Source organism: Theropithecus gelada, chromosome 8, assembly GCF_003255815.1.
Source record: "Theropithecus gelada isolate Dixy chromosome 8, Tgel_1.0, whole genome shotgun sequence".
NCBI lineage: Eukaryota > Metazoa > Chordata > Mammalia > Primates > Cercopithecidae > Theropithecus > Theropithecus gelada.
In genome coordinates, this window is record NC_037676.1 from 103,966,812 (window position 1) to 103,994,462 (window position 27,651).

Below are 27,651 nucleotides of genomic sequence, written 5' to 3' on the forward strand. Positions count from 1 at the left end.
TCCTCTGGAATCCATGTACTAACGTGCAGCCACTGAGATGGCTTCAGAATGAGCTTTATACAGAACAAGAAAAACCTGAGATTTTTGGAGGCATTGATCTCACTACTGTCAAGGCTTATTAGCATCTTGAGGAGAAGGAAACGGAAAAACTGCCAATTCCCTGTCAGTTTAAGGCTAATCACAGTTAGATGCTGTGGAGGAAGGTGAAACTGAGTTCTCACTTGTCTCTTGGTATGAAACCAAATTAGATATGATTAACTCCCAAATATATATAAAACAAAAATAATTAACAAGTGTCTCGCTGGCCGTGATGGTGTAGTCCAAAATAAAAATATGATCTCTTGGTTAAGAAAAAAAAATGAGCCGGGCGTGGTGGCTCACGCCTGTAATCCCAGCACTTTGGGAGGCGGAGGCGGGCAGATAAAGAGGTCAGGAGATCGAGACCATGGTGAAACCCCGTCTCTACTAAAAATATAAAAAAATTAGCCGGGTGCGGTGGCGGGTGCCTGTAGTCCCAGCTACTCAGGAGGCTGAGGCAGGAGAATGGCGTGAACCCGGGAGGCGGAGCTTGCAGTGAGCCGAGATTGCGCCACTGTACTGCAGTCTGGGCAACAGAGCAAGACTCTGTCTCAAAAAAAAAAAAAAAAAAAAAGGATGCAGAATGATAGTGATTTGCAGTAAGACTTTTCCTTCCTACCCATGGTCTTATCTAGTATTACCCAACTTGGGCTCACAAGAAGTTATTTTACATTTTGTTTATATGTTATTCACCTGAATATAACCTCAGTAGAACTCTACTTTGAATACACTCTCTAACTGCCTCCACTCCCACCCCCACCCTCACACCCCACCATTGCCCCATACAACTATATTGTAGAAGATTTGTTTTTTTATTGTGATAGAGCCAGGAACACAGTTCAACATCATTGGTTGGTTCGGAAAACTGCTACATTGGAGAAGCATCTTGGCTTATGAAGCCAAATGTTAAACTATATGGGATAGTTCCTAGAAGTGGAATCACAGCATTTCTTTCGTTTGGGATACTCTTTTTTGAGCTTCCTTTGTGTTATAGTATAAATCGGGACTTCACACTTTTTATGATTAAATAATATTCCGTTGTGTAAATATACCACATTTTGTATTTCCATTTATCAGTTGATGAACATTGGAATTTTTCTACCTTTTGGCTATTGTGAATACTGCTACTATGAGCATTCATGGACAAGTTTGGTTTGAATACTTGTTTCCAGTTCTTTTGGGTATGTTCCAAGGCATGGAATTGCTCAGCCAGATTCAAAAAGCCACATGTGGTATGATTCAATTTATAGAACATGTTCAGAATAAGCAAATCCGTAGAGACAAAAGGCAGGTTAGTGGTTGCCAGGGGATGGGGGTAGGAGGTGGAGCATCTGCTTAATGGGTTTTCTTTGGGAGCGATAAAAATGTTGTGGAATTAGATAGAGGTGATGGTTGTACAATACTGTGAATCTACTAAACAGCACTGCATTATACACTTTAAAATGGTGAATTGTGATATCTATTTATCTGTCTATCTATCTGTCTATCTAGTATTCATTGTTCACCAGAAAGTTTTAAAAACTGTGTAGGAATGTTATCGATGTCATCGCGCTGCCCTCTGTGATCTGTTGTTAACAAGTCCCGAGGCAGTTCCAAGCAGAACACTAAGGACCTCCGTCTAAGAAACACACTGATGGAGGGTTAGGTCATCTTTTTTGTTCCACAGGATTTTTTCATAGGATGGAGTTTGTTGTTACTGGATCTACTTCACATTAAGGAAAAACAAAAACAGAAATTAATGCCACAAAGGTATGATCTGTATCTCTTCAAATAAACCAAGATTTTTAAAATGAGTCTAAGATTGCTAGAGGATAGACTAAGCTGGAAGCTCACAAAATATTCAGACCTCTCTGGACAACTTTGGATAATTTCGTACTCCAGTCTAGCCTTTAAGACCATATTACCAAAACTGACTTGACTGGGACAGTGGTATTTGAAAACCACAGAAGCGGTCGCTTAAATGCATATTCTCTGACTTCAACTCTAGAGATTCTGATACTTCTGAATTGCAGGTAGATCAGGGAAGGGAGGAAGTGGGGATCAGGAACCTTTACTTTTAACGAGCTCCTGAGGATATTCTGAGATGAGCTAGGTGCGAGAACCTCTGATTTAGACCATTTCTTCCTTTTTCCTTGGTGTCTTTTCTTTGCTTTCCATGGCATCTGACCAGATGTATAAGTGTTCTGTAGATGGAGTTGGACTGGATCACAGTGGAACTCAATGTCACCTTCACTCCCATCTAAACAGTAGTTCAGCAACCTCTGCCTACCCTGCCCGCCACAGCAGCATCTGGCTGTTGATCCCTTTTAGTGGGAGCTCATTACACCTGCCTCACTTTGGTTAGCTGAAGGTACAGGGTGAGGGGTGGGGATGTATCCTTTGACCCTGTAAGCCACAGAGAAGTCAGGTTCCCTAGGCTGGCTCTGGTCAGATTTCTTAGGGCAATTCTTATTTCATCTCCCCTTTATGTCTAAAAAGAAAAGGTTTCACTGAAGCACCAACACAAGCTATCTCCTTGCTGCCTAAGTTATGCAAATGGGAAAGCTGTGCAAGAGAAGTTCCTCCAGGATCCTCGGGTGATGTAGTCTGGAATGACAAAGCAGCCCCGCCAACTTGGGGGCAGCCATGAAGGACAGCAGGCTCTGTGTAAGCGAGGGTGTAAGCATGCTGTGAAATGAGGTGGTAGAATTTTCAAGAACAGTGGCTCCCGCTCACTGTAGTTTTACCCTAAGTTTATTTGGGACCTGGGTGGAGTAAGACAGGGTTTCCTTTCAGGGTGTGGGTTCTCTTTAGACCAGGACCTTACTAGTGCATGACACTTTACCATAGTGACACTTACCAGTGCACACTCGTATATTGGTAATATGCATGTGTATTATATAAATATATGCAATATGACATTGTATATCTATATTGATATATACAAATGTATATTGGTAGCGTGTGTGTGTGTGTAAAATAAAACAAACGCATGTACTATACAGACAGTATAGCTTAGGGGTCAGCATATGGGCTTGGCCTCAGAAAACCTGTGTTCAATTTCTGACTGTGCCTCTTGCTAACTGGACAAGTTTCTTAACCTCTTCTTCATTGTTAAAATGGAAATGATAGTACTACCTCCCTCGTGGGATTGTTGTGAGGATTAAATGAGACAACAGAGATCTGAAACTCTGCCTGGCCCCTGGTATATACCAAGTCCACAGTTAAATTAGCCTTTGTTACTGAATCATCGTTTGGGTAGAAATCCTCAGATTTTGGATTTCTCAAGTACTCCTTTCCTACAGTCCAAAAGGCAGAATGTTATTTTTACTCATGAATCCATTACATAATATACCACAAATTTGAAATTTCAGAGGAGGCACGGGGCTGTGGAAATGGTGCAGGTATCTGCATCTGAAACTCCGAAGTCATGTGGGGAGGTCCTCTCTTCTGAGCCCAGAGGCACAAAGCTGCTCCCAAGAAAGATCTTTACGCCCCACAGTCCAAAGCCCCACATTAAACAAAGTCTCAAGACAACAAGGCAACGTGACCCTGGCCTCCATGTTTTGTTTTGACTTTTAATTTCAAAATAATATCATTGTGAGGGGGCTTATAGTTTTTAACAGCAGAAAGTTATATAGACAGAAATAATGCTCAGTGAGTAGAAAAGGAAAAAACCTTAACTTTTAAGAAAACATGATTAATCAAGAGATATTATGCTTGACCCGAGGCCATCACTTTGAACTCTGTCACTGGTTGAAAATGGCTTCCCATAAACACAAACATAGTTCCCTACTCATTACTGTGAGGAACTCAAGACCAGCTTGGCCAACGTGGTGAAACCCAGTCTCCACCAAAAAAATTAGCTGAGTGTGTTGGCATGCGCTGTAGTCCCAGCTACTTAAGAGGCTGAGGCAAGAGAATCACTTGAACACGGGCGGCAGAGTTTGCAGTGAGCTGAGATTCTGCCACCACACTCCAGACTGGGTGACAGAGTGACTCTGTCTCAAAACAAAAACAAACAAACAAAAAACAAAGATGCCATCCCAGAACCCCACCCATGATCTTCAGAATCAGATTCTATAGGGGTAGGCCCAGGAATTAGCACTGGTAACAAGCTTCCTGGTTGAATTGAAGCACATTAATGTGAGAGCCACTAGCTGGTGTGTACCTTGGCTGGGAACTGGTATTAGAGTCTGATTCTGCCCTAAGGTCCTACATGCAGTATTCACTTAGGATGGTAATAAGTCACCTTATGACACTCTTGTGGTTGCACATTCTGCAAAGGTAGTTTTAAACCAAGACATGGCCCTACAGACTATTATTTCATAACCCCATCCCAGCGGATTTTAGGAATTGGCCTGGGTCTAGGCTATCACCTTCATCAAGGGCTTGGGAAGACCAAATGCTCTCTGTTGAGAAAGGAACTCATAGTCTTCCAGGGCCAGCAGAATTCACAACTCCGAATGTAAAAGTATGCCTTGTGTGAGTCTTGCAATTGTTTTGGAAATAGAAACACCTGCTTCATATCAATATTCACATTGTTTTGATCTCTTCCTGAACTAACTATTGAAAGATTGATTGTGCCCCAACTTCCTTATCTATAAAATGAAGTCATCAACAGCATTCAATGAGTTTAACACACATATTCAGTAGATATTAACTGAGTAGATGATGGCAATGATGTTGACGATGCAGCTATTTCCACATTAGGGATATTTGAATTGCTTTCCATTGGAGAACCTGCTCTTATTGCTCCTGTTGAACACCCAACTCCCTATCCTCAGCCAGGCATTATTTAAGTGTAGAAGAAAGTCTGAACTGGAGAATAAAGAGCCAAAAAAAATTTTTTTTTGGCAATTGGTGGAGAAATGTGGATTTGTCATCTTGATAGAATAGTGTTGCCACCTTCCTTCCAAGGAACTTAGGGTTGAGTCAGAAGGTGTCACATCAGGCAGATTTGTTGAACAGTTTGGCAATGGTGATAGTGTTCCTACAGCCTACACGGGTTTCCTGGAGTCTGTAATTTAAGCCACTTGATAGGATGGAGTTCTGTTATTTAAAAAATTGGGCTGTTCTTACACTCAGCAGACATTATGTTCTTCCTTGAGATAATATTTTTGAGTTTGCCTTCATTAAAAAAGTCTCAGGCCGGGCGCGGTGGCTCACGCCTGTAATCCCAGCACTTTGGGAGGCCGAGGCGGGCGGATCACAAGGTCAGGAGATCAAGACCACGGTGAAACCCCGTCTCTACTAAAAATACAAAAAATGAGCCGGCGCGGTGGTGGGCGTCTGTAGTCCCAGCTACTCGGGAGGCTGAGGCAGGAGAATGGCGTGAACCCAGGAGGCGGAGCTTGCAGTGAGCCGAGATCGCGCCACTGCACTCCAGCCTGGGCGACAGAGCCAGACTCCGTCTCAAAAAAAAAAAAAAAAAAAAAAAGTCTCCAGGCCGGGCGCGGTGGCTCACCTGTAATCCCAACACTTTGGGAGGCTGAGGCAGGCGGATCACCTGAGGTCAGGAGTTTGAGACCAGCCTGGACAATATGGAGAAACCCCGTCTCTACTAAAAATACAAAATTATCCAGGTGTGGTGGTGCATGCCTGTAATGCCAGCGACTCGGGAGGCTGAGGCAGGAGAATCACTTGAACCTGGGAGGCAGAGGTTGCGGTAAGCTGAGATCGCGCCACTGTACTCCAACCTGGGCAACAAGAGCGAAACTCCATCCAAAAAAAGAAAAAGAAAAAGAAGTCTCCATGTAAGAGTGAGGTCAGGACACTGCCATGAAGTGCAAGTGCAGCAGCATGAGAGGAGAGGGTAGACTGGGGAATTTGACTGACTTGATTCAAATCATGACTGTGTAGTCTTGAGTATGTCCATTTTTGAATATTTGGTTTCCTTCCTTGCAACATGTGAAAAATGCCTACCATGTTTTGTTTTGTTTGTATTACTCTTGACCTCTTACTGTTTTGGAAAGAACTCCTGACCACAACAAAGAGGAATGTAATTATGGTTTAATCTATGCCAAGTTGAGTCACTTTTCTGTATTATTATTCTTATTCAGTAGTCCTAAACCCCCAGACCCTCATTTCACCTGCCAGAAAATCATTATCTATACAGATCTATACATCCAGATAGAACAAGGAAAAAAGTTATCTATCAGCCAGATGTTACTAAATATTCCCATACTTGGTATCATTTGGAGAATATAGACTATTTTTCTTTTCATTTGCATGTTTAGTATTACATCAATCAAGCCATCCACATAATTTTGATGATTCAATTTGGCTTCTTTATTGTTATAATTAGGTTTTAAACTGCTTTTTAAAGACAAAGAATTTGGTGGTGGTGATGGTGGTAGTGAGATGGGTTTCCAATTCCTTCTTTTCTGCATTCCTAGTGATTTTTACATAGTAATCTTGCAAATAAAGCATCTCTGGCCACTACCTTCTGGCTAATCCCCAAGGCCAGCAGGGCCACTCATACCTCAGGGCCTTTGCACTTGCTGTTCCTTCTGCCAGAAATGCCCTTCCTCCATATGGACAAGGCTCACTTCCTCCAGGCTGCTGCTCACATGTTGCTTTATCAGATGGGCCTTTCCAGCCCACCTACGTAAATAGCATCTTCATCACTCTCTGCCATTCACAACACTTATCACCACTTGACATAGTTATATTTGTTCCATGTTTATGGTTTCTCTCTTCCCCAGTTGAATGTCAAGTTCATGAGATCAGGGGCTGTGTTTCTTTTCTGTGGTGTATTCCCAGAGCCTTCAGCATAAGTTGACTGAATTGGGTATCTGCTGTATGTGTACCCCTAGATTGAGTGCTGTGGGTGGCATGATATTCACATGCCCTGCTTCATTGGATTCTTACAATATCCCCATGAACATGGCAGGTAAATAGCATCATCACTACCTTACAGATGTAGAAACTGAGGTCCAGAAGGGGTGGTTTCCAAAGGGCTGATAGCTCCACAAATTGATAGAGCCAACTTAAGTCCTCAAGCAATGTTAAGCCCAATTAGGGAGACATTTACAACTGGAAAGTTATCACAAGAAGGATAAACATTCCCAATCACAGCTCACCACATCTAAAGGAAAAGAGATTAGGCAATACTAGGCCATTAGGCAAGAAGTAGTCTGTGTGTTGTTGATCTCATGCAGTCAGAGAGCTGAGCTGGTCAAGTTACTCAACCTTTCTACACTCCAGTGTCATCACTTCTGAAATGAGAATAATAATGAGATAATATTATGAGGATAATAAAATGGGATATAGGATTGGTGTGAGGATAAATGAGTGTGTATACATGGTACCTAGAGTAACACACAGAAATTATAAATGAGTATATACCATGTGTGTGTGTCCATGTGTCTGCGTGTGTGTCTGTTAGTGTATTTTATGTGTCTAACACACACACACACACATATGTATACACATACAGACAATGACTGTGAGTACTATGAGGTGGAGAGACAGACTGTGTTTCCCCTAAGGCAAAGAGGCTAGAGAAAGGGATAGGGATGTTCTCTCTAGTGAAGCTAGCTGATGTCTACAAAGAAAAGGGTTGCTCATGGCCTTGGTAGCACCCACTTTTTGTCCAACTGTGTCATTCATGGATGGAGGCGATTCATGAATCCTACCCGGTTCTCCTGACAGGTCAAACACAGACACCTAGGAAGCATTTACAAGCAAGAGTCCACTGCTTTTTTGATGTATATCTTAAGCGCCCCCAATGAATGAACAGCGTATCACTCCACATAAAAACAATTAAAAGTAACTGACTTCCAGAGCAGGCAGTTCTGTTGTATGCCTCTAGAGAAGGCTGACTGAATCCTATATTGGTCCATCACTTCTGCCTATCACATACATGAGGTTTCTGGGCAAAGAACTTTCCACAAAATAAAAGTCTAAAAATTCTAGATCATCAGGCAACCAATAACGCATTGATGAGACATCTCCAAGATCTAGAATCTTCCTGGGTGTCAAGGAAGTCTTTGGGGTTTTTACAAATATTGATAATGCACTTTTTATAAAATGTACTTTTAATAAAAATGCATGCTCAGTTGAGACAACTTGAAAAACACAAAGAAAAAAACCCAAGCACTCCGAATCACCCTGTTCCAACAGAACGATCATGTGCCACACGTTTTCATTCATAGAAGGATTGTTGTGTGGGTGATGTCATCCAGCCCCTGGGCAGAAGGAATTTTCTGCCACCCCTGACAGATGGCCAGCTTCCTCTGCATGATGATATCCTGCCTGGTCTCACTTTCCAGGGTTCTGAATTTGGCAAAGCGCATCTCCCTGATGTGCATGGAGGCAGGGAACACTGTCCCAGGGTGGCACATTTGTAAGCTGCCTTTGATGCTGAGAGTTGCACTGAGAGCAGGACTTTGCCCTCCTGGAGGCAGAGGTTTCACCTTTGCCAGTTGCTTCTTTGTACAGGATGGGGTCTGTGAGTCTTGTCCCCAAACCATCTCAACATATGCCCATCTTCTCCAGCAGTTCAGAATCTAAAGCCATCTGCCAGGTTGTTCCCTTTCAAATTCTGTCTTTGCCACTTACTAGCTGAGGGATCCTGGGTGAGTTACTGACTGACAGGAAGCCTCAGTTCTCTAATCTGAGAAACAGAGCTTACAAAAGCACTAATTCCATTCTCATGATGTGAGGACTAAGCAAGTGAATACATGCAAAGCTCCACATGCCTGTGTGCTGGGGACCCAGGGACTCAATAAATGCTAGCTATGGCTGGTGCCACTGCTACCCTAGATTTTATGCCCCTTACCCAGTTCTGACTTGCATCAGTTGATTTGTGAGCTGAGGTGTTCCCTTTCATGCTTTGGGGAGCTGGGAATCAAACCCCCAAAAAGACAAAACCCAAGCATCAGATTCAGTTTTCTTTCAGAACAGGGGGAACTAACAGATATAAGCTGGTTGATGTTGAGTGGGAAAAAGTTCCTATTTTATTTTTCCATTTTATTTTAAAAAGAAGTTCCAAGTAACACTAACCAAAGTTCAAAGAAGCCAACTCTTGAAGGGCAAGGAAGTCAGAATGGTAGTTAGGTACAGATAACATAGTCTATAGGACTTCCAAGTACGCAACAAGCTCTTATATACAGAAAAATGTTTATCGGGGTGCTTACTTTTTTGTGCCATGGATACCTTTGGCAGTCTGGTGAAATATACGGACCCTTTTCAGAATAATGTTTTAGATGTATAAAATAAAATACATAGGATGATAAAGGAAACTAGTTATATTGATATTTAGTCATCAAAATAATAAAAAAAGCATGCTTATGATATAGAAATACATGTGCTCCTTATTCATGCATTAAATATGATCCATGGGTGAGACTAATAACTACTGTAATTTCAAAGTGATGAATGAATGTAATCAGTATTTTGGAACATCTGCAGGATTCTAATATGACATGAAATATCTGTGATTTCCCTTGTTAAAAAAGACACAGGTACTGCCAATGTTACTTTATGTTCCAGCTTGAAGAAAATGCTACATTCCGGCCAGGCACAGTGGCTCACGCCTGTAATCCCAGCACTTTGGGAGGTTGAGACAGGTGGATCACGAGGTCAGGAGATCGAGACCATCCTGGCTAACATAGTGAAACCCTGTCTCTACTAAAAATACAAAAAATTAGCCGGGTATGGTGGCGGATGCCTGTAGTCCCAGCTACTTGGGAGGCTGAGGCAGGGGAATGACGTGAACCCAGGTGGAGGAGCTTGCAGTGAGCCAAGATCGCGCCACTGCACTTCAACCTGGGTGACAGAGCAAGACTCGTCTCAAAAAAAAAAAAAAGAAAATGCTACATTCCAGTTTGAAGTTAGTGAAAATAAGGATGAATGTTTTCCCCCATTCAAGTTCATATATATACTCTTTGGGCATCTGTAGACCTCCAGGTTAAGATCAACCATGCTGAGGAAATGACAGCTCTAGAAATGATGTGGAAGTAGGTTGCCCTTCAAGGATTTTTTCTAGTCACCAGCTCTGTTAACTGGATCATTCTAGAATCCCAGGGAATGGGGAAGGTAGTGAGCTGACTCCTGAGAATTGGCTACATCTAGGTCCCTCTTCCTTCATCCCTTCAGCAAAGCTTTGCTCAGAGCTCTCTGGGTGCAGAACCAGCTCCCCTTGACAATTCCCTTTTAATTTGCATGTGCAAGTATGGCCACCAGCAGACATTGACAAACAGTGCAGATGCCAGGCATGGGAGGAAGAGAGAAAGAAAGCATAAATTCTTCCAAACGGCATTTTGGGGGAGGCGTGATGAAAGCTATGTCAACCGTACATTATTGAGTGTCTCACCAGATTTGGAAACAGCATTAACAGCATTCAAATATTCGAGGAACCTTTCTAGTGTTCGTTTAGACAGATATAATTCTTCTCAAGCAGTCGCTAAAGGAATTTGATATTCTAAAGAGATGGTGAGCTGCTATACAGCCAGGGTTACATAGAAGTATTTAGAAGAGGTTAAACATTTCTGGAAACTTACAACATTTTTATTTCTAATTTTATTGAATTGTGATTCAACGTAGCTTATCTTTGTTACCCAATCCATGGGAGAATCTCTTTAGGATATGTAATATTTATAGTATTTGTGTGTGTATATCTATATATAAATGTGTGTCATAGGTGTGTGTATATTATATAAAGTATAATGATTATCCAACTGTTTTTACCTATCCTTAAAAAGGTCTATTGAAATCTCTCACTATAATTGCATTGTTTCAAGGTTTTCAAGTGAATCTCCCATAATAATTGAACTTTCATTTTGCAAAAGCAAAGCACTTAAGCAAAAATTATTACATCTGTAATAATTACCTATAACAATTTTTGCTTAAGTGCCATGTTATCGGATGCATAAAGTTTTATGATTGCTGTAGCTTCTCCATCAATTGTGCTTTTTATCATTATATCATATATCATATCCATTCATATCCGTATATCATATCATTATATCATATCCATTCTTAACCTTGTCAACCTTAAATTATACCTTGTCACTCCTCTTTTGCTTCTGTTTGCATTTGATTGGTGTGGTCACCCATCAGTCATCCTTCACTCACCACACTGTCTTCAGTGCTTTTCTTTTAAACACCATACAACTGAGCTTCTTTCTTTCTCTTTCTCTTTATTTATTTATTTATTTTCTTTTACACTCACTCAGACACTCTAGCTTTTACTGGAAGAATGAAGTTTATTCTCATTTGGTATAATAACTGATACACTTGATTTTTCTTCCATCTTTTTGTTTATTATTTATTTCACGTTGTGGCTTCTTCTTACTTTCTCTTTAGTTTTGCAGTCAGATTCTAAGTTGTTATATTTCAACTTTTAAATTTGAAAGTTATTATTTACTTTTCCTAAATTTTCCAAATTCTTAAAGTAATTCTTTGCTAGTATTTGAAAATAAACTTTCAACTATTTTCTCCACCAGCGCCCTCCAGCTCCGCTCCTCCCTCTGTGAGATGAGACCTTAGGGCTATATTTTCTCCCTTGCCTTCCCTCTTTTTGCTAAAATGAGCCAGTTGAAATGCCTGCTCTCTCCCCATCAACTTTCAACTTCTAGATTTTGCAAAAATAGCTTAGTGCTTTATTTCTAGAAAACGATTAGATTTTCCTTTGTATTATGTCCTTTTTTAACTTCAAGAATCCTTATTTAGCACTTACACTTCACGTTTGCAGTCCATGTAACCCCAGCTTGTCCAACCCATGGCCTACAAGCTGCATGTGGCCTAAGGTAGCTTTGAATATGGCCCAACAGAAATTTGTAAACTTTCTTAAAACATTATGAATTTTTTTTGCTTTTTTTTTTTTTTTTAAGCCCATCAGCTATCATTAGTGTTAGTGTATTTTATGTGTGGCCCAAGACAATTCTTTCAGTGTGGCGCAGGGAAGCCAAAAGATTGGACACCCCTGCTATGTATACTCAAGTTTACAGCATGACACTGGTGGCTTTTTTCCTTCCCCCTTTCCCTAGTTTGATGTCTCCATTTGGATGCATTTGCGATTTGGATGGAGCTCTTTTGTGAGTCTAGTGGTCCCTTGAGGTCCTCGGGAGGATTGGTTCCAGGATACCTCCTCCAAACCCAAATCCACAGATGCTCAAGTCCCTCATGTAAAATGGCATAGATATTTGCCTGTAACACACACACATCCTCCCATTACTTTAAATAATCTCTAGGTTACTTATAATATGTAATACATTGTAAAGGCCATGCAAATAATTGTTACACTGTATTGTTTTGATTCATATTGCTTTTTGCCATTGTACTTTTATTTTTCATATTTTTTCTAATATTTTCAATCCATGGCTGATTGAATCCAAGAATGCAGAACCTGGAGATACTGAGGGCCAACTGTATTTTTTCTATACACTGCTCTTTCACCCTGATAAGTGAGAGATAGCTTGTTGGTGTATGGAATTTATGGAGTGAAATACTTTTTCCCTGGAGTCTGTAAGAGTTCCTGTCTACTGTCATTTGGTTTCTAGTGTTGAGGTGAGAAGACTGAAGCCAGGCTTATCCTTTTTTGGGGTAACTTGCTCTTTCTGTCTGGGAAGTTCCAGGATGTTTTTGTCTTTCTTCTTTTCCGTCAAGATTTCCATGTATGCTCTATCCTTTTGCTTTGCACTTTGAAATTGTTTTTGACTTGATTTTTCCTGACCCTATTAAGTTTGCTAAATTGACCACCTATCCTTTTATTCATTTGCTCAACTTAAAAAAATGTTTAGATCAATAATCATATTTGTATATCAGAATTTCGCATGTGTGTGCTCCACAAGTGTTCTGTTTTTCTTAAGCGCTCTTTTATGTTCTGTTCAAATGGATGCCTCCAACAGAAGTTCTGCCAATTTTCTTTGCAGTCCAAAGGCCCCCACTGGATGTGTTGTTTTTCATCCTTGGCTCGTTTGGCTCAGGTGTGGCTGTGAGAGAATCTCATCAGTGGTGGATTAGTGATGTCTGTCAGGCCCGCTGCTCGGTCATAGTCTCTTTTTGCTCTCCCAGCTCTCTGCTCACCTGTTCCGTGCCTTTGGGCCTTATTAGGGGATGGGGAGTTCTTCCTGTGGGGTGAGATAGTTGGAAGGGTGAGAATCTGTGATTCTCTGTAGAGTGAACTCTTCTTAGGATCCAAAGCTCCTCCAGCTCTGCTCTAGACCTCTTCAGCCTCTCTTTCCAGCCTCTGCTAGACTTTCCAATAATCCACATTTCAAACTTCACCTTTCTCAGCTGCCTGTGAGCCCCACCAGCTGCTGGGCTCAGAAGGGGCAGACAGATTTGATTTGGGAGCAGAGAGGGTACGAAAGACATTTAGGGCAGGGCTTTCCCAAATCCATCTGTAAACTATTACTACTTTATATTTATAAAAGTGAAACGCAATGATTGTAAAAATAAATAGAACAGAATTTTTCAAAATAAAAAGTAAAAGGGTCTCCTTGTTTCTGTCCATTCTTCAGTGGGTAGTCCCTGTTAATATGTTGGTGGATCCTTCAAATATTCTGTGTACTTACATATGTATATATAAATACAAGTAGGATCACACTATAAACACAGTTTTGCAACTTGGTATTTTCTCCTCAATATGTTAAGAATATTTTTGTTAATGTGAATTCATATAGGCTTCCCACATTTCTTTTGATGACTGCATGAGTTTTAAGTGTGAATGATTAAAATGTGTTTAATGGATGTTTGTTATATGCAGTTTTCTCTATTCTAAACAATGATGCTTTGAAAATCTTTGTGTACATCTGAATGTATTTCTGTAGACCTGATTACTAGATATGGAATATGTGGGTCAAAGGATATATGCATTTTAAATTTTAATAGCTTCTGCCAAATTTCTTTCCAAGAGGTTGAGCATGTTATTCTTGCATCTGAGAGTAACATCTGAGAGAACTGCTGTTTCTCATAGTCTGGCTGATGCTGTATTATCAAGTTTTAGTTGTTTGTTAGTTTGAAAAATAGGCCAGGCGCGGGGGCTCACCCTGTAATCCCAGGACTTTGGGAGGCTGAGGTGTGTGGATCACAAGGTCAGGAGTTCAAGACCAGTCTAGTTAACATGGTGAAACCCTGTCTCTACTAAAAATACGAAAATGAGCTGGGTGTGGTGGTGTGCACCTGTAGGCCCAGCTACTCCAGAGGCTGAGGTGGAAGAATCACTTGAACCTGGGAGGCAGAGGTTGCAGTGAGCCGAGATCACACCACTGCACTCCAGTCTGGGCACCAGAGCAAGATTCCATCTCAACAAAATAAATAAATAAATAAAAATAAATAAAAGTAGTATCCTACTTTGCTTTAATTTGAAAATTTTAAATTATGACTGTGTGGTACATTTTTTTATATGCTCACTGTCCAATTACTTTTCTTCTGTGAATTGCTTCTTCAGGATTTTTCTTCCTTTGTTCATTGAATTGCTGATCTTTTTTTTTGATTTGCAGTTCTTTTTAACTTAAGGAAGTTAGTTCCATGTCTGTCATTTGTGTTGCAAAAATGTTTCCCAGTGTGTTTTTTGTCTTCAGCATTTTAGTTTTTCTTTTTTTTCTGTACTGCATTTTTAAAGTTGTGTTGTTTTTATTAACCTTTTGACCTTTTTCTTCAGGTTTCATGTCTTGTTTAGAAAGATCTTCCTTACTTTAAGATGACAGCTATCCAAAAAATTAACTCATGGTTTCTTCCTCTACTTTTATGGTTTCATCTTTCACATGTAAATCTTTGATCTGTATCAAATATATTTTGGTGTAAGGAGTAGAGAAGGAATCCAATGTAACTTGTTAAATTTTTTCTAGTTGGCTATTTCATCCAACTTCATAGTTACAGTCCATCTTTTTCTGACTGACTTGGAATGCCACTTTTATCATAGATTGAATTCCCACGAGGCTGAATTTTTTGTTGAATGATTTAAAGTCTATCCAAAGGGAGAGGCTCATAAATGAGTGTTTTGAGAGTTTGACTCATGAGTGAAGAGCACTCTATTCCCGGGAAAATGGCCAAGGGAGTGAAATTGGAACTTTCCCCCTTACTTCCAGTTGGGCGTCCTTCTGTGCTCATCTGCCTTCTTGTTATTGGTATTACAGATATCTGAGAAATATGGGCTGCCTGTGGAGAAGATAGCAAAGCTTTACAAGAAAAGCAAAAAAGGGTAAGAAAGAAACTGAACTTAAATTGACTTTCAAATCAGATAAGTCCACATGATGCCTTAAAAATAAAATGATGCCTGTCTTTTGTTAGGTCTGTTGCCCACTTTTCATAAAAATTGTGTCCTTCTTCCAGAGAATTGCAGAGCAGATTGGGTTTGGAAGATCTTTAGGGAGAGAGGGAAGGAGGGAGGCAGTGCATTGGCACTATGTCAGCTGAGATGCCCTACTGCAATGACAAGATGAGCAGGAAGACCACAGAGGTCTGGAGGTGCTGAGGACACTGGGGAGACCGCCTAAGTCACCTTTGTGCAGGGAGTGGAGTTTGTAGGGAATCACATATGGCCCTTGGGGTTGGTTTCTGGGTGGCATACTAGGAACAAAAAATGGTTTGGAACATAGGGGATTCTTCTAAGGTAATTATCAAGAAACTGTTCTCAAATGATCATTAGACCTGTGTGTTCTCATTGTTAAGAACAATAGGTCATATTTACTGGGTGTTCAGTAGGTTCGTGGTCCCTTCCTAAGTACTTTACATGTATTTCTCTATTTAGTTCTCACCAGTCTATGAGGTGGAATCTCTTATCTCTGATTTATTGATGAGGAAAGCAAGCCAGAGGGGCTTGAGCATCTCACCCAAGGTCTCATGTTCAGTAGGTAGAGCACAGATTTGAACCCAAGTCTGTGTCCTCAAAGCTCAAGTGCTTAGCTCCCAGGTTCTGCTGTCTGACTTTCTGTGTGGGCTTCCTGTGTGTAAGGGTCTAAGAGTAGGGGCCACAGGAGCTAGCGTACGTGCCAGGAGAGGGTATCTGTCGACTCAGCTTCTGGGGTATTTTCCTACCAAAAGCAGAAGATGAGTCTTTCAACTGTTCTCTGGATCACTTTCATAAAGGAAATTGGATTATCTGGGAAGCTGAGGCTCTCTGAGTGATGAGTCCTGTTGGTTGATTGGAGGATCCGACAGGAAACCCTTTCCACCTGAGCTCTTGTTGGAAGATTCACTAAAATGCACATTATACTTCTTGCCAAGGTCAGTGTAGTAGGCTGGGCGTACTCCTCTGACAGTGAGATTTGAGTGGTGTCTCACAGTCTTATTGCTGAGCAGAAATCCTCAGTGCAGAGGTACATGCTGATGATAACATTTTGCTTTCATCAAGCTCTGTGTCAGGTGTTGTGCTAAATGTTTTCATCCTATAAACAATCCTTTAAAGCTGGGTGACTGCTCTTATTTTTACAGAAGAATAAACCGAGGCTCTGAAAGGCTAAACAGCTTGCCTGCTGACACATAACTGTAAAATGATAGAGTCAGTGGTTCATTCTCAAACTAGCATCTGTCTGACTTCAAATCATGAAATTGGCTTAAGGAAATTATGGAAGTCTCTGGAAGCTGTTGGCTTTCTTAAAACTCTACCAGGGATACTTAGCCAAGGAGTAGGTCATAGGTGGTAAAGTACAAGTGTCAGAACGAGGTAAAGCTAATTTCAAAATCAAGCTCAGCCATGCACTAACTGAATAAACTTGGGGAAACAATTTAACCTTGGTGAGCTCAGTGTTCTCTTTTGCAAAATGGCGATGATGACACCTACCTTCACAGTGGCTGTGAGAACTAAATACAAGGTCAACATGCTCAAAAAAGGGTAGCTGCAATTCTTGCTTATTTTCCTCTTCCTCCTAAAAGTAGAGGCAATGCCTTTTTAAAAACGCATTTTCATAGAGGCAATATGGTTTAATGAAAAAGAGGGGGCCTAATAATTTAGGTCCTGGCCCTGGTAATCACTAACTCTGTCATTCTGGGCTTCCTAACTTCCCTGGGCCTCAGTTTACTCATCTATAAAGCAAGCGGGTTGGGTTGAAAGTTAGTTCTGAGAAATTGAGGCTTTGCTTTCCTCAAACTAGTTTTTGGGGAAAGAAAACAGAATGAGGGTCTTCCCCTGCCTTGTGTCCTTTCTCCTCCACTCCTCCCAGCCTCCACCGCAAAAGAATGGCTACGAGAACCCCCAGCCTGGAGCTCCCCTTGCCCTGGGCACATTGTTCACCGCGTCTTTGTTTTTCACACCCCTCCCCTCTCCATGGCAGCATCTTGGTGAACATGGATGACAACATCATCGAGCACTACTCGAACGAGGACACCTTCATCCTCAACATGGAGAGCATGGTGGAGGGCTTCAAGGTCACGCTCATGGAAATCTAGCCCTGGGTTTGGCATCCGCTTTGGCTGGAGCTCTCAGTGTGTTTCTCCCTGGGAGAGACAGAAGCCCCGGCCCCAGAACCCGGAGACCCGTCTCCCTCATCTCACAACTGCTGTTACAAGACTATGCTGGGGAGTGGGGCAAGGGACAGGCCCCACTGTCGGTGTGCTTGGCCCGTCCACTGGCACCTACCACGGAGCTGAATCCTGAGCCCCTCAGGAAAGTGCCTTAGGCCTGTCGGATTCCTATTTATTGTCCACCTTTTCCTGGAGTCCGGGACCAGGCCTTCCAGGACTCTGCAGGTCACTGCTAGCTCCAGATGAGACCGTCCAGCATTCCCCCTTCGAGAGAAACACTCATCCCGAACAGCCTAAAAAATTCCCATCCCTTCTTTCTCACCCCTCCACATCTCCCGAGTGGCTGGACAAAATGAGCTACTTCTGGGTGCAGTAGTCATAGGTGGGGCGAGAGGTGGATGCCCACTTTCTGGTCAAACACCTTCAGGTTGCTCTGGGGAAGGTCGTCTTGCTAAATACCTCCAGGGTTCCCAGCAAGTGGCCACCAGGCCTTGTGCAGGAAGACCATCGGCCACCGTGTAATTAGTAAGTAACACATAAAGTCTGCCTGTCTGCATTGTACATAGTGTTTATAATATTGTAATAATATATTTTACCTGTGGTATGTGGGCATGTTTACTGCCACTGGCCTAGAGGAGACACAGACCTGGAGACCATTTTAACAGGGGTTTTTGCCTCTGTGCCCGTTCAGGAGACATGCCGGGCTAGGGAGAGGGCCTTTGGGATGTTAAGGTGACTGCAGCTGATGCCGAGATGGACTCTGCAGTGGGCATACCTGGGGGCTCGTTCCCTGTCCCCAGAGGAAGCCCCCCTCCCTCTCCACGGGCACGACTCTCCTTCGAAGCCACCACGTTTATCTCACAATGATGTGTTTTCCTTGACTTTCCCTTTGAGCTGTCTCGTGGGAAAGGCCATCCTGTCTGAGACCCCAGCTCCTTCTCCAGCTTTGGCTGCGGGCACAGCCTGAGCTTTCTGGAGAGCCTCTGCAGGGGTTTGCCATCAGGGCCCTGTGACTGGGCCTGCTGCAGAGCTCTTTGGCTATCATGAGAATCCTGGACACTGTGCCGTGCCTCCCAGTTTACAAGCCCTTCATCTCAAGTGGCCCTTTAAAAGGCCTGCTGCCGAAGCCCAAGTCGGCCGGCTGGGGCTTCCTCCTGGGCCACCAGACGGAAAGGGGCGATTGTTTGCCTCGCTCCTGCATGCTGGGTTTTAAGGAAGTGAGTGAGAAAGAATGTGCCAAGAGACCTGGCTCCCGTGAAAACAGCCTCAGGAGGCAAACGGAGAGAGAAGCTGTGGTCTCCTGCTACACGCCCTGGGAGCTGGAAGAGAAAAACACTCCCCTAAACAGTCACAAAATGATGAACCATCATGGGCCACTGTTCTCTTTGAGGGGACAGGTTTAGGGGTTTGCGTTCGCCCTTGTGGCCTAAAGCACTAGCTTTTTGGTAGTTAGACACATCCTGCACCCAAGGCCCTGGGTCTAGGACAGGTTCTCTGCAACGGCCCAGATTTGTTTGTAAAGCACTTTGACTCTTACCTGGAGGCCCCTTCTCTCAGGGCTTCCTGCGCTCCCGCCTCATCTGCCCCTAAGATGCAGAGCAGGATGGAGGGGCTGCTTCTAGCTCAGCTGTTTCTCCTTGAGGTTGCGGAGGAATTGAATGGGACAGAGAGCAGGTGCTGTGCCCAAGAAGATCTCAGAGCGGCAGTGAGGGGTCACCTTTCTGTGTGTCCTCTGGGCATGTTAACCCTTCCTGTGGTGCCAAAGGTTTGCATCGTGGATCCAGCTGTGCTCCAGTTTGTCCCCTCCTCCTCCACTCTGACTGCCACGCCCTGGACCAGCAGCTTGGGGACCCTCCAGGGTACTAATGGGGCTGTGTTCTGAGATGGACAAATTCAGTGTTGGAAATACATGTCGTACTATGCACTTCCCATGCTCCTAGGGTTAGGAATAGTTTCGAACACGATTGGCAGACATAACAACGGCAAATACTCGGGCTGGGGCATAGGACTCCAGAGTAGGAAAAAGACAAAGATTTGGCAGCCTGACACAGGCAACCTACCCCTCTCCCGCCAGCCTCTTTATGAAACTGTTTGCCAGTCCTGCCCTAAGGCAGAAGATGAATTGGAGATGCTCCACATGTTTCCTAAGTCCTTGAGCAATTATGGTGGTGACAATTGCCACAACAAGGGATTTGAGGCCAGTGCCACCAGAGGGTGGTGGCGAGTGCCACATCCTTTTCGATCTGTTCCCCTCTGCGTCTTCGGAGCACCCCAGCTTGCCTTTGATGTGTACGCTGTGTATGTTAGCTGAACTTTGATGAGCAAAATTTCCCGAGCAAAACACTCCAAAGAGATAGGAAAACTTGCCGCCTCTTCTTTTTTGTCCCTTAAATTAATCAAACTCAAATAAATAAGCTTAAAAAAATCCGTGGAAGATCATGGACATGTGAAATGAGCATTTTTCTTTTCTTTCTTTCTTTTTTTTTTTAAACAAAGTCTGAACTGAACAGAACAAGAGTTTTTCCTCATACATATCCAAATTGTTTAGACTTTATGAGTGTTTAGAAGTTGAGACCAACAGAAAAATGCAGTCAGATGTCATCTTGGAATTGGTTTCTAAAAGAGTGAGGCATGTCCCTGCCCAGAAACTTAGGAAGCGTGAAGTGAATCAAATGTTTATTTTCCTTCTTATTTAAAATCATGAAAACGCAACAGAAATAGAGGGTTTGTGCCAAATGCTATGAACGGCCCTTTCTTAAAGACAAGCAAGGGAGATTGATATATGTACAATTTGCTCTCATGTTTTAAAAAAAAGGTAAATGTAACTTAATAGTTTTGTAAATGGGAGAGGGGGAATCTATAAACTATAAATACAGTTATTTTATTTTTTGTACATTTTTAAGAAGAAAAAAATAAATATTCATAACATAAGAGTAAAACAACAGTGTCTGGTGCTTTCTGCGTGGCCAGTATTGGGGACTTTTACCTGGTTGGAGAGAGGTTTCTGTGTGATGTGGGAAAATCCTAGCTGCCTACCCCACCTTCAGGTCCTGGGCTTCAACAGAGCAGGGATTTCCTGGTAAAGTTACTTTGCTGTGCTTCACCCCAGTGTTAAATGTGAGGAGGACTGAAGGACTTCCAAGGCTTCTGTGTGACCACAGCAGGCTCCCCAGGGTGGTTATTCTTGGCCAGTCCCTTGGGGCAGGAGTTGGTTCTGTTCACTTGCTTCTGCCCATCCTATCTCCCAGGCACACTTGCTCGCCCTTGAATTTCCACAAAAGCTTTCTGCTTCCTTAGTTCACCTGCACCAACCTCCGCGTGGAGGCTGAAACCATGTGGCTCAAACTCCAGTTTTCTCACAGTCTCTTGCCCTGGAACCCACAGGTTCCTTAGGATCTGTTGGCTCGAACGTGAACACCTGTATGCACTATCCCGGTATCTGCTGGGGTTTCCTTGGTGGGCACCACTCTGTGGGGCTGCCCACACTCCTTTAACCGCTGTCCATGATTATCTCCCAAGAGCAGCTCTGTTCCAAACAAGTAGCGTTTCTACATTCTTCTACATCTTCCCATCTCTCTGTCTATCCATGTCCACAGCTTTCAAATCTTCGCTAAACATTTGCCTTTAGGAAGCCTCTCTTGACCGACTTCAACTCCAGCGGCATCTCCAGTGGCCTCCATGCCTAGACCAGGGGCTGGGAAGTGAGGGGCTGGAGGAAGCGCTCACTGCAGAGCCTTCTGGAGAGATCCTGGGATTAGAAACGGGCCCCAAGGAGTGTTGTCATGACTGTTCCACAGCCTTATTAGGAGGTCTTGGTGCTCTCCCCAGCTGCCCAAGTAGGTCCAGCTGAGGGCACGAGTCGATCTCCACATCTCCCGAGACAGCCTCCCCCTTGGCCTGTGGCAGCCACAGTCCTGCTGTTAGGTGCTCACCATGTGTGCCACCCAGCTCCCTGGAATGAGATGCTGGTTGGATAGGCGATGATGGCTAATTGTCATTGTCGTGAAGTCTAGTACCAGCTCTTGCCTTCCACTCTCTACACTGATTCAGTTCAATTACTCTGGACCTGATGTTTTGCCATGTGCTGGAGAGAGAGGCAAGTTAGACATAGTCTGCCCTCATAGGAGGCGGGGTGCAAAAGGATAGTGATCTGGTGTCTATCAGCACAATGACAAACATTTGCCCTGGGAGAGTCAGGGCTGTCATCTCCCTAGTCCTAAGACACACAGACCCCTCTTACCCTTAGACATTCTGGATATGATGAGAAGTCACCACCGTGATCCTCACTTTGGGAAGGCTGCCGACTCGACGGTTGGAGCTCTTTGTTCCTGGGGGGTCAATGGGAAGGTTAAGGGCAAGGTCGCTGTGTCACTTGAGGTCCTCCAAGATGTAGATGACATGAGGGGATTAGAAGTTTAGCAGATTTATTGGAGGAAGTCCATGTCTCAGACCATAGCACAGTTCCCAGAAAGTCTCAGCCAGGTCAGTGGGGAGCCCCAGGCAATGGTCGCCCACAGGAGGAGTCCCACTCTGGGCAAGAAGGCCCAGTCCTAATGCCCCTGCCACAGACAGCCACGGTCCTAATGCCCCTGCTGTGTGCAGCCATTCACCTCCCGGGAGAGCATGGCCTCAGAGGGGCTCCACAGGCATGGCACCTGGAGCCTGGCAGGCCACTCTGCTCTCAGCTGTAGGTTCTCCTAAGGGAAGATTGGAGCAAGGCCAACCCCTTCTTTTAAAAAGTCTCCAATAAACAGTCAGTCAGGCTGCACTTAACTTCCCTGAGTGGGTTTTCTGCACTATCACCCTAGTACGACACGCCCTTTCTTCCCAGGAGTCCTTCGTCCCTATATGTCTCTGAGTTCTCTTAATGGGTGCATGGGATTCATTTTAGAAACTCAAGAATGAATTTTGGGGACTCCGGAATTCTACAGTGGGGCCTCTGATCAGCGAGAAGCAGCAAGAAAGAGGAAGAGGATGGTGAAAAGGCACCAAGGTGAACATCACCCGCTTGATCCCTGGCAGCAAACACCCCTCATGGACCACTGTGGAAAGAACTTGATTTCTATTCTGCCATGGGATGGAGGTGTAAGCTACTTTGTAATTGTTTTCAAGGCATTGGCTGTGAGCTTGGTCTCCTGCTTCTTTGCTAATAACCCCGACCATCCCCACCCCCATGCCTACCTCCAAGATTGCATATTGCATATAGTGCTTGGTTCTGTGTTCGGCCGCCACTGGACACTCAACGGGAACCCAATAAAGTGATTAAATACTGGTACTGGAAAAAAAATACATCTTGAGACAGTGTCTTTACCTGTCTGTCTTCATGAGGATTATGTATTGGTAGCAGAGGTGAGTATTTAATAAGGGTTGGAAGGCCCTGCTACCCCTGCACTTTGAAGCATTTTCACCATTTCTTTTAGAAAACTATTAAAATGTCAGCCATTTCCTGGAATAGTGTTAGAAAAGAAGCCATGAAATAAGACTGGGATGCTCTCAGAGTAATCATTGTGTGCATCCCCAAGGGTGTACGGGACCATGCATTTTACGTTAGCACCCAGTACTGCAAGTGCCCAGGACCTGTCTAAGTCCTGGACATGTGGTCAGCATTCAACTGTAGAGAACCCTGCTTGAAATGAATAGATCATTGGTGATACCCTCAGCCTGAATATTTTTCCCTATGCAATCATCTGTTCCAGGTGGATTTGACTGATATTCTACTGACTTAGAAAACATAGACTCAATGTTTTTTTCTCTGTTTCTTCGGCCACCTCCAAACCAGAATTTTTCGGGAAAGCGTTCACTATACTTCTGGCAAAGACAAGCCAGGCAAGAGAAGGAGGTCCATTCCTTCAAAGGCAGCTCTTGTGTTCTCCTTTCTACCTTGACTGAGAGAACACCTGGACTCTTCCTCAGCTGGTGGGTACCAAACTAGGATGTGTGGGGACTCAGTTGGGTTGGGGCAGCAGGAAAATGCCTTGAAAATAGGAGCCTCGGGTTTGGAAATTTGCTGGAAATTCCCAGGTTGCTGGTAGGCAGGCTTCTGATGAGACTGGAGACACCCAGACACCTTCTCAGGATCAGACTTGTGTTATTCATGCTCAGGACTCATGGTGTCAGGGCCATCACTGGTCCATAGTGGCCGACTGTGTACAGTAGGAAAAGATTCCCTCGAGGGCAACTCTACCCCCTACACAAGGTCTAGTTGGCCCGTGAGGCTCTCCCTTGGCTAACACTCAAGTTAGCAAGTTGGCAGCTCCTTTTCTCTACATTAACAGCCTCCTGTGCTGGAGGCAAGGCCAATGACAGCAACAATAGCCAACACTGTGATCGGAACTGGTTTTCAGAGTGTAGGCTCTGCCTCATGTCTTCTTTTTCACTGAATCTTCTCAGGTTGAGAGGGGTGAAGAGATTATTTATTTCCTGAAGCTTACCCAGATCCCACTGAAGGGGAGGTTGCCTCAGTTTCTCCTTTTATTGTACTTAACATTTGGACTATAGTTTGAGGAAGGGGAGGAGATGGGAAGAAAGTGGAGACCATGGAGGGAGGGATGTAAGGAAGCTCATATGAAGACCAAGGATGCCTTGGAACAGAACTTTGGGGTCAGCAGCCTCTTTCATCCCCCACTCACACACCTTGGTTCCTTGCGTCGCTCTAGGCAGGAAGAACACCCAGGAGGAAGGCAGTATCAGAAGCTAGAGCCTCAATAAGGCACAGATTCAGCTGTGGCAGCAGTTTCAGCATGAAAATCTCATGTTCCAGACAATCATGTTAAACCAAAAACATGCTTTAATGCCAGGCAAGAGCTACACAGTCAACTGATATACGGGCCACTCCATAGGCTATGACTTATAAATGATATATTATTAAATTCACTGTGGGCACACTGATGGGATGGGACAACACCCCCAGTCCCCCAACCCCCGACTCTGAACGAGGTATGAACAGTCGAACACTCTGTAGAATCCTTCAGGTCATAAGCCACTTTATTCCAGTCCCTTGAACATCACAGGCTGGTTTTATTTGGGACAGAACAGGTTTTATTTCCAAAGGTCCCTGAACACGGCAATGACAATGAACAGCCCAGCAGAGGAGTGACATAAACCTTGAGGCATGCAGCCTTCTGGGTGCTGTGGAGTCCCTTGGCCAAACTTGAGTGCGTTCGATTTGACATACAAAGACCTTCCTGGGAAGGAGAAGGAGAAAAGCCACCTCCGAGAAAATACAGACAGGGTCAGTGGCAGGCCAGGACAGGGACCGTTTCCATACATTCTGGAAGTGTCGGCATTCATCGGCCTGCATGTGGCTCACTTTTCTTTCTGGAATAGCTGGAGACCTCTAGTCCTCACTCCAGCTCTAGGTTCCAAGGAACAGAGTGAGTCTGGCTCAACGAGATGTCTTGACTAAGGGCAGAGCCCGGGCAAGTTTCTCAAAACATTAACTGATTCCACCTACCAAAGGAGAATTAAAGGAAGGAATTAGGACTTCGATCCAGAGCAGGGGAAAGTGCGATGCAGCTCCTGAGCACTGCCAATAGGGCATGCTGGGTCTCCTCACCCAGTCTGCCTTCTGTGTCTTAGGTTAATTCGCTAGTTTTCAAAAACAGGTTTTAACACTTGGCCATGGAGGAATTTGGCAAGTCTTGGTACAGAACCACTGTGAGGAACTGACCCCTGGGGAAAGACTCAGATTATTTTTATAGAGTCTAGGTCTCAAAGTTTCACCCTACAGATTTGGTTCTTTTTGGTCTACCATACAAATTTGGATTTCTGCTACCAGTTACAGCAGACTCAAGTCATACATAGAAACCTGGAGGTTAGCATGCTCGGCCACGTTTTTCTCCTGGTTACGATGTCTCTCTTTCTGTGGTTCCTGTTCTTCGGCAAGTGGCTTGGCAGTAAATATACCCACTGGGGACCTCTCTGCCTTCTCTTACGGGCAAATTCCCCATGAACAACCTCAAGTATTTGGGCCTCCCTTTGCCAGCTACTTGCGAGAATATGACTCGCCTATAACCAGCACATTTTCACTCTCAGCTTTCAATTCAAATCAGTGTGTCTGAGGTCACCAGACCAAACAGCAACTCAGACTTGTGCTGTCACTTCTGGAAATAGAAGTCTGCATTCAAAGAGCACAGCAATGGAAAATACTTTTGGATTCCCCATCGGGGGGCCTTGGAAACCACAGATGCACTTGCCCTTGTCTTTATGATGAATTTGATGACTGCCCAACCTCTGACTTTTTAACAGGGGCAGGGAAACTGAATATTCCAGACCTGGCTCCCTAACCATGCACACAGATTAAACCACTGGGAAGTTCCAAGAATGTATGCAATTTTTTTTTTTTCCGAGTCTGCAGAGTATTGATCTGCTCAGAAAAGCACCATGCCGCCAGTCTAATGCTGTCAATGGGCTGCTGGGCCTGGGAGGCAAACCACACTCCTGGCTCCCCGTAATACATGTTAACATTGCTGTGCTCCAATTGTCCTGTCCCACTACCACCTGTTCTGCATCTGCCCTCTAGGCACGGCCACTCTGGAAACGCATTCAAAATTAAGGTTGGGCCCTAGTCAGGGTTACTTTGTATTTTTATGGAATATATAAAATATACTTGTCGATTGGTACATTTGTGCAAAGACAGATACGACTTCAAAACAAGACATAGACATTCATTATAGTTGTCTTACTTCACAATAAGCTACTAAAAACAGTCTTCTGGAATAAGATTGTATTAGTGCTCACTAAACATGCATTTCATTTAAACAAGGCAAAACACTTAATTTGGTCTGCAATACCCAATATGTTATATACAGCAGTCTTTTTATTTTATCACAATAGGCAACAAGATGGGTCTGGTTTTGAACTAGGTTACCATTTGTGTTTAATTTCCAAAGACATGCATATTAGCTCAACTAGTGTAAACCTGTGAAAAAATAGCTGAGCCATCTTTTTCCTCTCCTCTATTAATTTACCTTGAAATGTTCACAGCTTAGAAACTACAACCTGCTGGGGAAGAGGGGGGAGTGGGCCCCCATGGGGAAATGTCCCAGCTCCCTGGAATAGCCTCACCCCAGAGGGTAACTTGTTCTTGGGGAATCCAGCCTCCGCTGCCATCCATCACCCCTACAGCGGCATGTATGACAACAGACCCAGGCGGGGAGTTTTGTCTTTCAAACAATAAGCCCCTTGAAGCTTGCAATAGAATCACGGGACTGGATGGGTTTCCCTTCTTTTCCCCCCACCCCCGAGTCTTAGGTTTTAGAACAGAGACATTAGAATCAAAAGAAAAAATAATAGTAACGCTTAAAAACCGTCAAACAATGAACACCACAAAGTCTGTCCATGCTCTCCACAAGCACACTGGGGCTCTGGGCATTCCCACGAAGCATCCACGACAAAAGAAGCTGAAGGCGTCACGGAGGAAGGCGCATCAGACCGCACAGGGGACGGCATCACCATTGATATTGTTTGGCAAAAAAAAAAATTGTTAAAAAGAAGAATCAAAAGGGAACACAAGCAGCTCTACAATTCAATGGGTGGGCGCAGGGCTCAGAACTGGCCGGCACTGCTCGGGTCGCACTGCAGGAGGCGCACTATGGACGGGTCGCTTTTGGCCCCTCGGATGAACTCCTCCAGGGAGAGTTTTCCTAGGAAGCAAGAGGACGGGTGAGTGGTGGCTGGTGGCAGCTGCATGAGCTTACACCCTTCCCACTACTGTGTGCTGGGCAGCGTTGGTTCACCTTCTGCCTGCAGCCTCACTGCCGCTGTGATACACAGCACTCACCTGTCCCGGGGAAGAGCGCAGGGGACTCTCCAGGAACACTGCTGCCTCGTTCACCATGGCATTGCCAGCACTTAGGACAGTGCAAGTGGCAATCAAACACCGCTGCCTGAGAGCGCACTGTGTGCCCGGCCCTGGGCCCGGGGCTGGGGAGAGGGTGGTGGATGACGCTGACTTGGTCCCTGACCTCCTGGCTCCAGGTGCCCTGGAGAGGCTCACTCAGCATTTGTAAAATAAGTGGCCCTCCTGCCTTAATGAGAACAAGCTGGGCCCTGGCAGCACCCAGTTGGTTCCCATGATGTTCCCCGGAGCCTTCTGAGCCACTTCGTGTTCTTCATGCCACTCTGTGTTCTTAGGTTTGCTGCAAGAGCCCATCCTATCTTGGGGAAGAAGTCGTGGAC

At 44.1% G+C, this 27,651-nt stretch overlaps 2 protein-coding genes across 8 annotated transcripts in view; one reads left to right on the forward strand and one right to left on the reverse strand.

Moving 5' to 3' along the window:
* Positions 1 to 20,411, forward strand: part of GRHL2 (grainyhead like transcription factor 2) — a 184,209-nt gene extending 163,798 nt beyond the window's left edge. For both annotated transcript variants that reach the window (XM_025393836.1, XM_025393834.1), the window contains exons 15-16: positions 15,147 to 15,211; positions 17,283 to 20,411. In XM_025393836.1, coding sequence (XP_025249621.1) covers positions 15,147 to 15,211; positions 17,283 to 17,397 — 180 coding nt within the window. In that variant the 3' untranslated portion in view covers positions 17,398 to 20,411. The remainder of the gene's footprint in view (positions 1 to 15,146; positions 15,212 to 17,282) is intronic.
* A 3,825-nt stretch (positions 20,412 to 24,236) lies between these two features.
* Positions 24,237 to 27,651, reverse strand: part of NCALD (neurocalcin delta) — a 446,402-nt gene continuing 442,987 nt past the window's right edge. For all 6 annotated transcript variants that reach the window (XM_025393541.1, XM_025393540.1, XM_025393544.1 and 3 more), the window contains one exon: positions 24,237 to 27,116. In XM_025393541.1, the coding sequence (XP_025249326.1) occupies positions 27,019 to 27,116 (98 nt within the window). In that variant the 3' untranslated portion in view covers positions 24,237 to 27,018. The remainder of the gene's footprint in view (positions 27,117 to 27,651) is intronic.